Here is a 13,862-nt window from a genome sequence, read left to right as displayed (position 1 = left end):
TGACCAAGTGTGGCTTTCCAATTAATGCTCAGTACTAAAAGCACATTTCCAACGTGAATCCTTGCAACACCTTTGCGTAGTGTTCCAGATGGGGGAGCTAAGGTAGAGAGGCTGTGATTTGCCCTAATTCACCGCCACATAAACCCAGAGTTGGCCCTTTCCTCCCCAAGGAGACAGTATGGTACCCCTGCCTGACCTGACAGATGTGTACATCTTGTTCCTGTGGTCCTGGATGGGTGAGGGGGACGGAACAGGACGTTACTTTCTGTAGCTCTAAAATGGGGATATTTGGCCGCCTCTCATGGAAGTGTAGGATTCATTTAATTTACATCTTCAAAGCAATGTATGGCTCCTGAGCACAGTGTAAATGTAGGGTATTATGGTAACCACTACAGTCCAAAAACTGAGACTCATACAGCTAATGAAATGTGAGGAGGAAAGAAGTAGCTGGGGGGGCTTCCTTCCTATAGCTCAGGAGTTCTCACACTGGGGGTCAGGACCTCTCAAGGGGTTATGAGGCTATTACGTGGGGGGGGTCGTGAGCTATCAGCCTCCACCCCAAACCCTTCTTTGCCTCCAGCATTTACAATGGTGTTAAATATTTAAAAACGTGCTTTTAATTTCTAAAGGGAGTCGCACTTGGGGGCTTGCTATGTGAAAGTGGTCACCAGTAAAAAAAAAAAAAATTTGAGAACCACTGCTACAGCTCCATACTGGGTTACCTATATAGTAAACCAGATAGTCATCATTTCTGGAGTTCAGCAGTGACTGGTGCACTCAGTGTCTAGTCTCTGTAAACTGTACGAGTCAGAGCAGGCTGGTGAGAATCTGGACTTTCTTTTCCCGCTCTCAGCTCTCCAATTGAGTCACTGTGTAACTGTGTCACATCTGTTTTACATGCAGTTACAATATTTACACGCTGGCCCAGGGTCTGGAGATTTTATTCACGTTTAAAAGAGCATTGATTTCCTGACACGAAAGGTGGGCATTAGTGCTCTATGCTTCACGTGCACATATTTAGCAAACCCCATTCCCTTACAGCACCTGTTCTGTGATGGCACATGATCAAATCAGATCTCCACACACACACTCCCCCCTGCCCCCCATTCCTATGTACAGGGTTAGTATAACAGCCAAAAAGGGCTCTTGGTTTGCTGTTTGCTTGTTAGTGTTGTTGGTTTTTCTTTTTAACAGTATTCCCTTGTGGTTGTCCTAACTGCTCTGGCTTTCTGTCCCAGATCCAGTATCCATAGTTCACTAGAATTTACTGTGAATTTTCTTGGGTGTGACTCCTTCACTCTCCTGCATTCCTAAGGTGTTGTGCGGCACTGTGGCTGCCGTGTGTTTGTGTCATGGTGTTTCTGATGCAATTGCCCTCGTTTGCCTGCAAGCCAGTATAAGTAATGTCATGTTTGCTTTGGGCAGAGCCACACCTCTGCAAGTTGGACGGACAGACGGACGGATTCTCTGCTCTACAAACACCCAGAGCCTGTGTCCATATGGGCTCTCCTGTGCTGGCTGAGCACAGTAATACTCTTTTTAGGCCCTTTTTTGAAGGGATTTATTCATGGTGCTGTCAGCTGGTGATCCTGTTTAAAATAAAATCCCTTTGGAATCTATTTAAAGGAATTTGTTAATAAAAGCTAGTTCCCAGTGGTGGTCAGTTCTAAGCGCTTCAGGGGACAGGGGAGGCCCATCACTATAGTATCGCACACATGAATGAATTTGTCCTCAGTCTCTCATGTGAGGTAAGAAAGTGTTATCCCCATTGTACAGCTGGATAACTGAGGCACAGATTAAGTGACTTGCCCAAGTTCGTGCTAGGAGACTGGAGCAAAACTGGCAATGTAATCCATAGCCCTTGACTCCCAATCTAATGCCTTAACCACAAGATCACCCTGTGTCTCCTTGAAAGCCTTGGGCTCTAGGGTATTCTGCCTCTTGCCCTCCAGTTCATTGTGGAATCTGCTGCCCTTAAAATCTCTTGAGGGGACAATGCAGGAACCTCATGTTAAGGGGTGAAGAGGTGCATGGATTCTTGTGAGCAGAACCTCCTCTGAGGGGATTTTACAATAAAATGTTTTCAGTTTGCTTTGTCTCCTCTCTTGAGATCAGTGCAGCTTCTTGTTACCCCAGTTCTGTAAAGCTCTTGCAGCAAGACAGGATGGATCAGCTCACTAAGTATGTTGAACATGGGCTGAAATTCTCCTTCTCAGAATGACCTTGTCTGCTTTACACCTGTTCCCATTAAAGCAGTGGTCAGCTAGGACTCTGTTTAATGGAGGGACAACCGCCATTCCCCTTGGTTCAGATAGAGTGATTAGCTTAGGACTTGCTGAGTGGGAACTAAAGGGAATGGAAATTTCCCTGGGTAAATATTTTCCACTCGAGTCCTGCTTCTAATGCATAGTGTCTCAGATCAAAGGAATAAACCTTTAGGCATTAAAGAATCCTGTCCCTTTCCACTTGAGATCTCCTAAGAAATGGAACATCACTGAAATTTGTCCTCAAGACTCAGTGAAACTTGCCCAGGTGCTGTTCTATTTAGTATGTCTGTACTGCAGAAAAAACACCACAGTAGTGAGCCTCAGAGCCACCAGGTCAACTGACTTGCAGGGCTTGTGCTACGGGGCTAGAAATAAGAAAGTGGACATGTCCACCCAGCCTGTGCAACCCAGTGAGGGGGGAGGACCTCGAGGCCAGGCTCCAGCCCCAGCGGGAATGTCTACATTGCTACTTTAGCCGTGTAGCATTAGCCCTCCGAGCCTGAGTCAGTTGACCAGGATCTAAGAGATTCTGCCATGGGGGTGGCGTTTTTTGTAGTGTAGACACACCCTTGGGTCTATGATGTATCCATCTCTCTAGTAGATGAGACAATATTCTTTAACGCTTTGAATAGCACTTCTAACACTGAAAGCACTTTACATACATTAACTTTGCAGCATACCTGTGTGGTAGGCAAGTATTATTATTCCTGTTTCACAGATGAGGAAACTGAGGCATACAGAAGTACTGACTTGCCCCAGCCCATAAAATGTGTGAGCCTGGCATAGATTGTAGGATTTCTTAGCCCTGTGAACTGATGCAAGTCATTTCTCTAATGCCCAATATCACGGGTGGTACTTAAGGTGAATTTAAAAAATGAGATGAATACAAACACTTCCACAGCATTTTATGTTTAAGACCAGGTGAAGGGTTTTTAGGCAGCCCCTTCCAGTCTCTAGCACAACCTCGCTGGTTGGGGTGCAACCAGAGATACAGAGGGATCAGAAAGTGTCAAAGTCAGATTCAGGACTCACATAATTTGTCAGACCACTCTGTTTATTAGCAAACCGCTTTGCTAATGCACCCAGATGTGAGGCCCTCTCTGAGGCTCAAGATAACTTATTTATACAGCTAAGCCAAAGCCAGTTTAACATAAGAGACAAAAGAAAGCAGAAACTGACAAATATACATACATATCTTATTTGCATACTAACGTTTACCAAACTCCTAGCTCAGTAGGAGCTCTAAGTTAATTAGTTTGAGGACCCATTGTCTCACACTCCTTAATGTTTCTCTTCCTGACAACTATATTTCAACAAACCCTTCAAGTAGCATTTCTTTAATGAATTATAATTTCTATATAATTCATTCTACTTTCACAAAAGAGACCAGTGTTTAGCGTGCAGGCCAAAGGGAATGTCGCAAAGGAAACAAAATGGCTAAATGAATAGGAGTAAATGAATGTTAACGCTCCAAGAGCCTGTCTACACTCGGGGAGAAAGGGTGTTTGTTAGCTCATGTTTTGAAATCCACATGTAAACAGGGTTAGTTGTTGTATTTTAACACATTTGCTAGCTGAGGTGAATGCTAGGTTCTCCACAGTATTCACCACCGAGTTGTGTGTTTAAAAGGTGGAAGCTATTGTGTGTTAATGATCATGTTTAAACACACCTTTTTCCCTAGTGTAGACATACCCTAAGGTTGCCTTAGCTACCCAGGCAGGGAGTTATTTTGCAGAACAGCTAACTTGACAGTGCCCCTTCTGAGAAAACACATTGATGTAGATGCTGTGTGTTCACTCGTTACACTATGATAAGTGCTCTGTCTCTTGGCCGTGCTCCTGCTGAGCTGTGATGGTGCTGCCTGCTTCTTTTTTTTGCTGAATCACCTCCAAGTCAGGCCACTTGGTAGTGTTGTAATGAGGGACGGGGATATGTCTTATCTCCCTTGACCAATATGTAACAAAGGAGCCATGTTATATGGGTTTTAATTGCCGCGGGGGGAAGGGTTTTTCAGCTTGCTACAGCGCCTTCCATTCCCAATCCTATGCTCTCTCCTCTACGTTTGTCATAAATATAAAGGGAAGGGTAACCACCTTTCTGTATACAGTGCTATAAAATCCCGCCTGGCGAGAGGCAAAATCCTTTCAACTGTGAAGGGTTAAGAAGCTAAGGTAACCTCGCTGCATCTGACCCAATGGCCAATGAGATTCTTTCAGATCTGGAGGGGGGGAAAAAGGCTTTTGTCTGTCTGTCTGTGAGATACCTTTGCCGGGAACAGATCAAGGATGCCAGCTCTCCAATTCCTGTAGAGTTAGTAAGTAATCTAGCTAGAAAATGCTTTAGGTTTTCTTTGTTTTTTGGCTTGTAAATTTGCTGTGCTGGAGGGAATGTGTATTCCTGTTTTTGTGTCTTTTTGTAACTTAAGGTTTTGCCTAGAGGGATTCTCTATGTTTTGAATCGGATTACCCTGTAAAGTATTTTCCATCCTGATTTTACAGAGGGGATTCTTTTACCTTTTCTTTCAGTAAAATTCTTCTTTTAAGAACCTGATTGATTTTTCATTGTTCTTAAGATCCAAGGGTTTGGGTCTGTGTTCACCTGTACAAATTGGTGAGGATTTTTATCAAGCCTTCCCCAAGAAAGGGGGTGTAGGGCTTGGGGGGATATTTTGGGGGAAGATGTCTCCAAGTGGGCTCTTTCCCTGTTCTTTGTTTAAATCGCTTGGTGGTGGCAGCATATCAGGGTTTTAACCTAACCTGGTTCCCAAGGCAAGAAAGAAATCTGTGCCTTGGGGAAGCTTTAACCTAAAGCTGGTAAGAATAAGCTTAGGGGGTCTTTCATGCAGGTCCCCACATCTGTACCCTAGAGTTCAGAGTGGGGAAGGAACCTTGACAACATTAAAGCAGGTCTGCCAAAGCACAGCCCATGCAGGATGCAGCGCAGAACTACATCCGCCCTGAACGGAACCATGTGGGGAAACTTTAGGTCCTGCCTGGAGCAGCTCTGGGTCAGGATGGAACGTTTGTGTTGTAAACCCCCAACATTCAAACTTATGGGTTGTGTCCCCCCAAACCACCAGATTGGGCTTAAAATTTACGATATATATCAGGGGTAGGCAACCTATGGCACACGCGCCAAAGGCGGCACGCGAGCTGATTTTCAGTGGCACTCACACTGCCAGGGTCCTGGCCACCGGTCCAGGGGGGCTCTGCATTTTCATTTAATTTTAAATGAAGCTGCTTAAACATTTTAAAAATCTTATTTACTTTACATACAACAATAGTTTAGTTCTATATTATAGACTTATAGTGAGAGACCTTCCAAAAATGTTAAAACGTATTACTGGCACGCGAAACCTTAAATTAGAGTGAATAAATGAAGACTCGGCACGCCACTTCTGAGAGGTTGCTGACCCCAGATATATACAAATGTTTTGGGTTCTTTTAGTTTTGAGCCTTTAGGTTACATTGGGTCACACTTTCATGCTTTTCTCTACAACCATGAGGGCCAGAATTCTTTTTTTAAATGAACGCTGAAATTCTCACATATTCACGTGGTTCCAGAAACAGGAGCTTTAAAAGAAACCCCTCTAACTGTCAAGAGAGTTGCAACAACGAGCATTTCATTTTAGTACCCGTTGTCTTTCGTAGATCCTCAGGCCAGGAGAGACTGTTGTGATAATCTAGTCTGACCTCCTGCATAACACAGGCCAGAGAGCTGCCCCGGAATAATTCCTAGAGCAAAGCTTTTAGAAACACATCCAGTCTTGATTTAAAAAGGCCAGTGATGGCAAATTCACCATGGCCGTCGGTAGAAAGTTGCACAGTGGTGGCTGTGATCTGCTCTATACAAATTTGGGTCAGCCTTGAAGCTGCTGCCAAGCTTCTGTTGCAGTCCTTGGGGGGGCAGAGCTTGGGCATTAGAATGACCAGCATCCTTGCCATGCTGTGTGCTACAATGAGTTTTTCATACTGTCTGAATGAATGATGCAATCATGGTTCCGTCTTGCTCAGTTGTGCTGAGTCACCAGGAAATCCACTCACTATGATGATTCATTCAAGCACTAAGAGCAACACTAACCATTATGTCAGATCCACACATGCATAGTGTGTCCCTGCACCCTCAAATGTACAGGAAACGGTAGTCAGGTACTGAGCGGCCTTAGGCAAGCACACCTACGTTCACACAGCACCACAGACGATATTCTCAGCTCTGGAAGCATGGTAGTCATGTAACTCCCCGAACTTGCCTTCCACTGGGTATTTCTTCTGAATATGATGTTCCCAGGAAGAGTAAGGCAAAGCTTTATCAGATGTTTAGACCCCATCAGATGCAAGTCAGGAACTAACAAATTAGAACATTTAAAAGCAAAATACTAAGTGTGTGTATATGTGTGTGTTTTCTGCTCCCTCCTCTACCCCACTTAGATTATCAGCTTTTCCTCTCTTTGTTGCCTTATAGGGCGGCTGCGAGGCTTAGTTAACTGTTTGGAGACCTTTGGATGTTAGTCCGTAGGTGGAGGAAAGTTACTACCAGCTGGCTTATAGAATATCAACGAATACAGTTTGGAGGCTTCTCAGGTGTGATTCTGCCAGTTGGGGTACATCAATGCTGAGGTTCAGGTTTTCAGCATTGTTCAAATTCTGCATGGCATGCCCGATTGCACCGTCTAAGTCACTGCCTGCACAAATGTGTCTAGCAATTTGTGCAATCTAAGCAGTTTCCACATGCCTAAACTTTCTGCACAGCTCTCCCTGGGGTGGCTATTTCAAATGGCCAGAGGAGAAAAATCAGCTTTTTAATCACTTCAGTGTTCAGGCTAGAAGTCCATGGGTGACTATACTATTCAAGATCTCAGCCCCTATGTTCCCCCTCCTTCCACCCCCCCCCCAAAGAAAAGGAAATGAGCCCCCCACCAATATTTGAAAATGAAAAACCCCCTCCAATGCACACAAGCATCTCACCCATGCTATGTCTGCTGTACCTGGAATGTAAACTCTGACCTGTTATGGATAGAAGGCTCAGTAAGGCTCTTCACAGCCCTGCACAAACAGCTGTTTGAAGAAGGGATCATCTTTTCTTAATATCCACAATAGTGATATTAGCACATTAGGGCTCAGCTCCCTCAGTGCTCTTGGACTCCAGCTCCTGTGGATTTCTCTGGCCAGGCTGAGTGCAGGGAGCTGAGAGGGGTCACTGACTAGCCTGGGGGGAGGTGGGCGGAATACTTAAGAGAATAATCACATCTTTCTTTAAAAATTCTGTGGAAAGTACCACCTGGCTTGGGGGTTTCCCATCTGCAAATCAGCTCTCCCCACCTCTGAAACAGAACCCTTTGCTGCACCCCATCAGTGGGTGGGTGGAAGGAGAAGAGCTGGTCGGCAAGATGTAGAGTTGGAGGGGTAGGACCACCTTAGCCCTCCCAGACCCTTGGGGAAGGCTTTGTGCATGGTAGGCTGTGTTGCCTTGATTTCATCGGAACAAAGTGGAAAGAGATAAAAATGTGACTGTCTCATCCCTGCCTGTGGATAGAAGAATATAATAATTCTCCTTGGTGGTGTGACTGCATGGCTCTCCGCCATCCACCCTATCTTTGCACAGGCACGTCCCCCGTTAATTCCTTCCAGGACAGTCAGCTGGGCACGCTTGATACCATGTTGCCCCTCCCCTACTTTCCACAGAGAAAACCCGAGTGCAGTCCGGACCAGGACTGTCACATGGTGCTGACAGCGACTCTTGTTTGTTGTCTCTCTTTTTCTTTCTGATCAGACTGCCGGGGAAGCTGGTGTGTGTGAATCTGTAGCCCGTTCTCACTCTCTTCTGTCCCACAGCCTCCAAAATCACACCAGTCCTACCCACAGCATGAAAGGTGTAACTGGGAAGTGAATGAATGACTTGTATATTACATATCTTGGGGAAGTGTTGCTGTGTTTGGCTGAGGATCCTGTGAGTCCAGGTTGTGTTGACAGGAGTTTGATAGGGGATGGGGGTTGCTTTGTGATTTGTAGGCAGATGCCTGTTGCAAAAAGTAAACTGGTGACAGCCATGCATTGGGATGTCCAGTAGCCTGGGGTCTAGTTTGACCCATCCTGGAACATATACCACCCCGCTTGGCTGACTTTCTCCTCTGTTGTCTTGTTAGAAAACTCATCAGGCTTCTGAAGACTAAAAAAATATACATTACAGCCCACATGTGAGAAGATCAGAACTAACCTGCTTGCAAAATCATGGCTCAAGAAAAACATCAACAAGATCAGCTGCCCCAGAGACAACTCAGTGACTGCTTGGATCTAGGCCTGCAGCCAGCAGGGGGGAGCTGGGTGCAGTACTGGATCCAAGCTCTGGGGCAAGCATAGGGTGTCTCTGCATTGGGGAGAGGTGATGTGCTTAGATTTGGGTTCAAACAGAGGAGAGTTCTATAGAACAGACTGTGGGCTGCTGCTCACTATATGGCATACCGTTAACCCTGGTTTCACCTGGCACTACTTCCCCATCTTCCCAGCAGGATGGGGGAGCTGGACATGGAGAGTGACCACAGGGTGAAAACTGTTGTGATCCCTTACTGTCTTAAAAGGAAATAAAAGGTTTTGTTAGTGAGCAACTTTCTTTGACATTAAAGGTGGCAAAATGGAGGCAGTGTGATCTCGTGGACCGTGCACTGCGGGTCAGGGAGTCAGGAGACCTGATTTCTATTCCCAGCTCTGCCTCTGAGCTGCATTGTGACTTTGCACAAGTTCCTTTTCCTTTCCCTTTCCCTCCCACTCTGTATTTGTCTTGTTTACTGAGACTTTAAACACCTCAGGGCAAGGACTGTCTTCTTTCTGTGGGTTTGCAGAGTGTCTAGCACAATGTGGCCTCAATTTCAATTGGGTGCTCTTGTAATACAGGTAATATATTAACGCTAGAAATAGCTCCCAGAGTCTGTATTCCTTGGTTATTATATGTAAGCTGGCTTGACCACAGAAGTAATGGGGTTGGTTTAGGAGGTATTGAAGCCATGTACTTTTAAGTAATTACTGTTAGTACTATTTTTATGATGTGTCACCAACCCATGTAAGGGGGCATGTCTCTGCTCCAGAGAGTTGTAATCTGTAGAGACCATCTGAAGACAAGAAATAGGACGGGGGAGGGATTCATCCCAAAACAACTATATCTTAAATATTTATTTTTAGTCCCTCACCCGTAACCTTTGACTATACGGAAAAATATACTCCAGGGAGTATGTAGACCCAGTGTCAGATAGGTATTCTCAGGGACTAGAGATCTCTGACTTTGTGGATAATATGGAGGGATTCTACTACATTAAATAACATAGGGTTACTACTTAATATAATATACTCTAATAATAATAAAAAGAAAAGGAGTACTTGTGGCACCTTAGAGACTAACCAATTTATTTGAGCATAAATAGAGCATAAGGTGCCACAAGTACTCCTTTTCTTTTTGCGAATACAGACTAACACGGCTGTTACTCTGAAACCTCTAATAATAATATAGAGAAGAGGTGGGCAAACTACGGCCCGCAGGCCACATCCGTCCCGCGGGACTGTCCTGTCCAGCCCTTGAGCTCCCAGGCAGGGAGGCTTGCACCCGCCCACCTCCCAGGCTTTCCAATAAGCATGTCCTGCCACTCTGAGCAGCATGGTAAGGGGGCAGGAAGCGGGGGGGGGGGAGGGACAAGATAAGAGGCAAGGGGTCTTGGGGGGCAGTCAGGGAGCAGGGGGCGGTTGGATGGGGCAGAGATTCGGGAAGGGCGATTGGGGGGAGGGAGTAGGGAGTGGTTTGATAGACATGGGAGTCCTGGGGGGCCTGTCAGGGAGCAGTTGGATGGGGTGAAGGTTCTGGGGGGTGGGGGGGGATCGGTCAGGGAGCAGGGGGCGGTTGGATAGGCGTGGGAATCCCAGGGGGCCTGTCAGGGGGTGGGGGGCAGTTGCATGGGGTGGAGATTCTGGGGGGGGGGAGATGGTCAGGGGACAGGGAGCGGGGAGGGGGTCGGGGTGGGGGGATGGTTGGGGCGGGGGATGCCAGGAGGGGGCGGTCAAGGAACAGGGAGGTTGGTTGGGTTGGAGGTTCTTAGGGGGGGCAGTGAAGGGGCGGGAAGTGGGAGGGGGAAGATAGGGGCAGGGGCCAGCCTGTTTCGGGAGGCACAACCTTCCCTACCTGGGCCTCCATACAGTTTCGCCTCCCCGATGTGGCCCTCAGCCCAAAAAATTTGCCAACCCCAATACAGAGATTTTCTACCAAGTCTTTAGAAAGCAGGAAAGTCCTAAGATGGATGCAGTTGTGAGCTCTGTTCTTTCGTTCGTTCTTTCGTTCGTTTGTTCGTTCTTTCTTTCTTTTGAAGTAATTTGTGTTTACTAAATTTTAACAGAAAGCAAAGGCCGGTGGGAAGTCCCATGGTATGTTTTGTGTTCTAAAGACTTGTTGCAGTGGAAACTGATTTGTCTCTCCTTATGTCTTTGTTTTTAGTGTTTCTCACAGCGGTGAATTGTTACAGCGTGAAAGCTGCTACCCGTGTCCAGGATGCTTTTGCTGCGGCGAAACTGCTGGCTCTTGCTTTGATCATCATCCTTGGTTTTGTGCAGCTTGGGAAGGGTGAGTATGTCTCCTGTTTTTGCTGAGGGAGAGAGTGCAGATTGGTGGTTAGAGCCAGGGAGTGGAAGTTCAGGCTCCTAGATTCTCCTAGCCCTGCCACTTATTTCTTGTGTGATCTTGGTGGTTTGTTTTTTTTTAAGTCAATAAATGTAATCAGTAATGCACATAAAACTCTTTTTTGAGACAAATAATTACGTGCTATGTTGCCACCTTAACTGAATTCCTTCCACTGTCTTTAAAAATAAACACACCAGCTCCAACCTAGTGTACATGCTAAGCCGTGATACCTTCACACCTGGATTTATAGATGATATGGATAGGTTATTTCCTCCTCTCCATCGTTCTCAATATGACTGAATCAGTTTTCTTGCCAAATAACTGACGGTGGAGCCACTTATGCCTCTCACCTTGGGAAAGATCAGGGGTTGATTCTCTGCCAGTGGTGGAACAAAATTTTTGCCCTGTTACATCATGAAATTGCAGGCACCATATTGTCTCAATCCTGATGACTGAGTTTAGCCTCTTTCTGATGCTAAAAATAAATTCAGGATTTCTTTCATTGTCCTGAGGGTCAGGCTTGTAGGCTGCAAGGCTGTTTCGCAAATTTCAGGATGTATCTAGGCAGTACAGTAATAAAAATAAATTGATAGTAATAGCAATATCATAATCCAGTCTAATTCCCCTTCCCCTCTCCCTCGCTGGGTATTGTAGCTACACAGCTTTTCAGAATGTGCTCTCCCCTCCAGAATATTTTTGTGTTTTTAAAAATCATAATAGACTAAAGTGACCTTCAGATGGGTCCAGGAATATGAATTGCTCTAGAGAATTTGTCCCCAGAAAAAATTATACAAAGGTGCATTCAAAAGCTATCATAAATGCGTTACAAGAGTCTGTTCTCTTTTCTACTGCATGCATTCAATGAGGTGAGCTGTAGCTCACGAAAGCTTATGCTCAAATAAATTTGTTAGTCTCTAAGGTGCCACAAGTACTCCTTTTCTTTTTGTGTTCTCTTCCTGTGAGCTTAAGTGACATTTCCAGAAGTCCTTTTATAAAGGCAGGTGAGTGTGTGATGGGGTGTGTATGGGTTTGTTTATGGATAAGCTGCCATATTTTACATCTGTAAAGGGATTGCTAGAATTTATATTAATGGTACACAAAGTATTCCACCATGCAAGGTATCTTCCACTGAATTCAGCCATTGGTTAATTTGGTTTCCTGGTTAATTTTGTCAAAACCTAAGGGCCCAAATAACATTTATTAAATAACAGGCTGTCCATCTTCTTATCTTGATCTCTTTAGCCTGATGTTATTGGGTAACCTGATCACTGCCTGCACAAAGTTGTCTTTTAATGAAAAGGGAAGGCTGTAATTCTGAATGAAATCAGAGAGCCCAGGGGAGAGTCTCCATAATAAAAGATTGGTACATCTAAAGGAGACTAATATTTCTGTAAGCCCTGACATGTTAGACAGGGTGTGAGAGGGATCCTAGTGATCATGTGGATAATTGACCCACTGCTTTAATTCCATGCAAGTGATAAGAAGAGACTTTATTGGAATAAAAGGAATAGAAAATCCTGGTTAATTTACAACTTGTATGCAAAATGGGCACTCCTGTCTGAGCAGGGACCTGCTGTCAGTCATTGTTGCACCAAGTGCCAACTTTCTGTCACCAAGACTTTTAAAAATATATATTTGAATATTTAAAACCACCCCAGTGTTTGTGTGGAGTCTGCTATTGCCCATGTTTAGCTCTTGAGAGAACAGAAATTCCCTTAAATGGGCTCTTTAACTCTCACAGTTTCAGGTTAACTATACCTTTGAACCCCTCCTTGCCTTCTGCAAGGACATCCACTTAAGGTTTCAGGCTCCCAGTTGTCACCTCTCTCGGGCAGAGACATCTCTCCCGCTCCAGACCGGGAATTTAGGCTTGCAGTCCCTTTACACCCCTCTGTGATTTCCCTATCGGGGTCTAGCACCTGTGGTTATCTTTCTCCAGGGCTCACAGCAGTGTACACCACCTACCAACCAGCCTCCACAAAGCAAAATACATTTATTTGTAAGGTAAAAGCATTACAGAGAAGACATACAAAAAACAATAAATGTTTCTGCATGCATGCTAAAAGCTCACCAGGTGTCACCCATCGATCTTATGGAGTCCTAGTAGGCCAAAGTCTTTCAAACACTTCCGCCAGGGTTGGTGTCCCCCCCGTTGGACAGCTGGTCCTGTCCATTTGCTGGGTCAGAAGGAAGGCCCTGAGTCAGTTTAAAGTCAGCCTTTTTATGCCAACAGCCCTTAGGTTGTCTGTTGGTCTCTGGAAAATCCGGTTTGAACCAGTATAGGGAAACCTTCTCAGGGCGTGGTACCTCTCTGGGGGTGTTTACAACCCCAGTGATTTGCCTTAATTGCCGTCCACTGTGTTTAGTTCTTTGCAGAGGCTGTGGCAAATCGCTGGGGTTGTAACACCCCCAGAGAGGTACCACGCCCTGAGAAGACTTCCCTATACTGTTTCAAACTGGGTTTTCCAGAGACCAACAGACAACCTAAGGGCTGTTGGCATAAAAAGGCTGACTTTAAACTGACTCAGGGCCTACTAGGACTCCATAAGATTGATGGGTGATACCTGGTGATCTTTTAGCATGTGTGCAGGAACATTTATTGGTTTCAGGCTCCCAGTCGTCACCTCTCTCGGGCAGAGACATCTCTCCTGCTCCAGACCGGGAATTTAGGCTTGCAGTCCCTTTGCTCCTCTCTGTGATTTCCCTATCAGGGTCCAGCACCTGTGGTTATCCTTTCTCCAGGGCTCACAGCAGTGTACACCACCTACCAACCAGCCTCCACAAAGCAAAATACATTTATTTGTAAGGTAAAAGCGTTACAGAGAAGATAGTGCATAAGATTGCAATATCTGTCCCAATGGTGACCTGAGCACACCACTCCTTCGGCAGCCAAGACAGTTTCCAACAGGGTCATCATGTTCATTCATCAAGAACTAATCAAAG

General features: G+C 45.5%; 1 protein-coding gene across 1 annotated transcript in view; it reads left to right on the top strand.

The window, feature by feature from the left end:
- Positions 1-13,862, top strand: part of SLC7A5 (solute carrier family 7 member 5) — a 61,014-nt gene that overhangs the window by 15,531 nt on the left and 31,621 nt on the right. Inside the window, exon 2 of the mRNA XM_077831104.1 lies at positions 10,737-10,862. Coding sequence (XP_077687230.1) covers positions 10,737-10,862 — 126 coding nt within the window. The remainder of the gene's footprint in view (positions 1-10,736; positions 10,863-13,862) is intronic.

Source organism: Eretmochelys imbricata, chromosome 12 (assembly GCF_965152235.1).
Source record: "Eretmochelys imbricata isolate rEreImb1 chromosome 12, rEreImb1.hap1, whole genome shotgun sequence".
In the NCBI taxonomy this organism is placed as follows: domain Eukaryota; kingdom Metazoa; phylum Chordata; order Testudines; family Cheloniidae; genus Eretmochelys; species Eretmochelys imbricata.
This window is presented reverse-complemented; position numbering and strand designations above follow the sequence as displayed.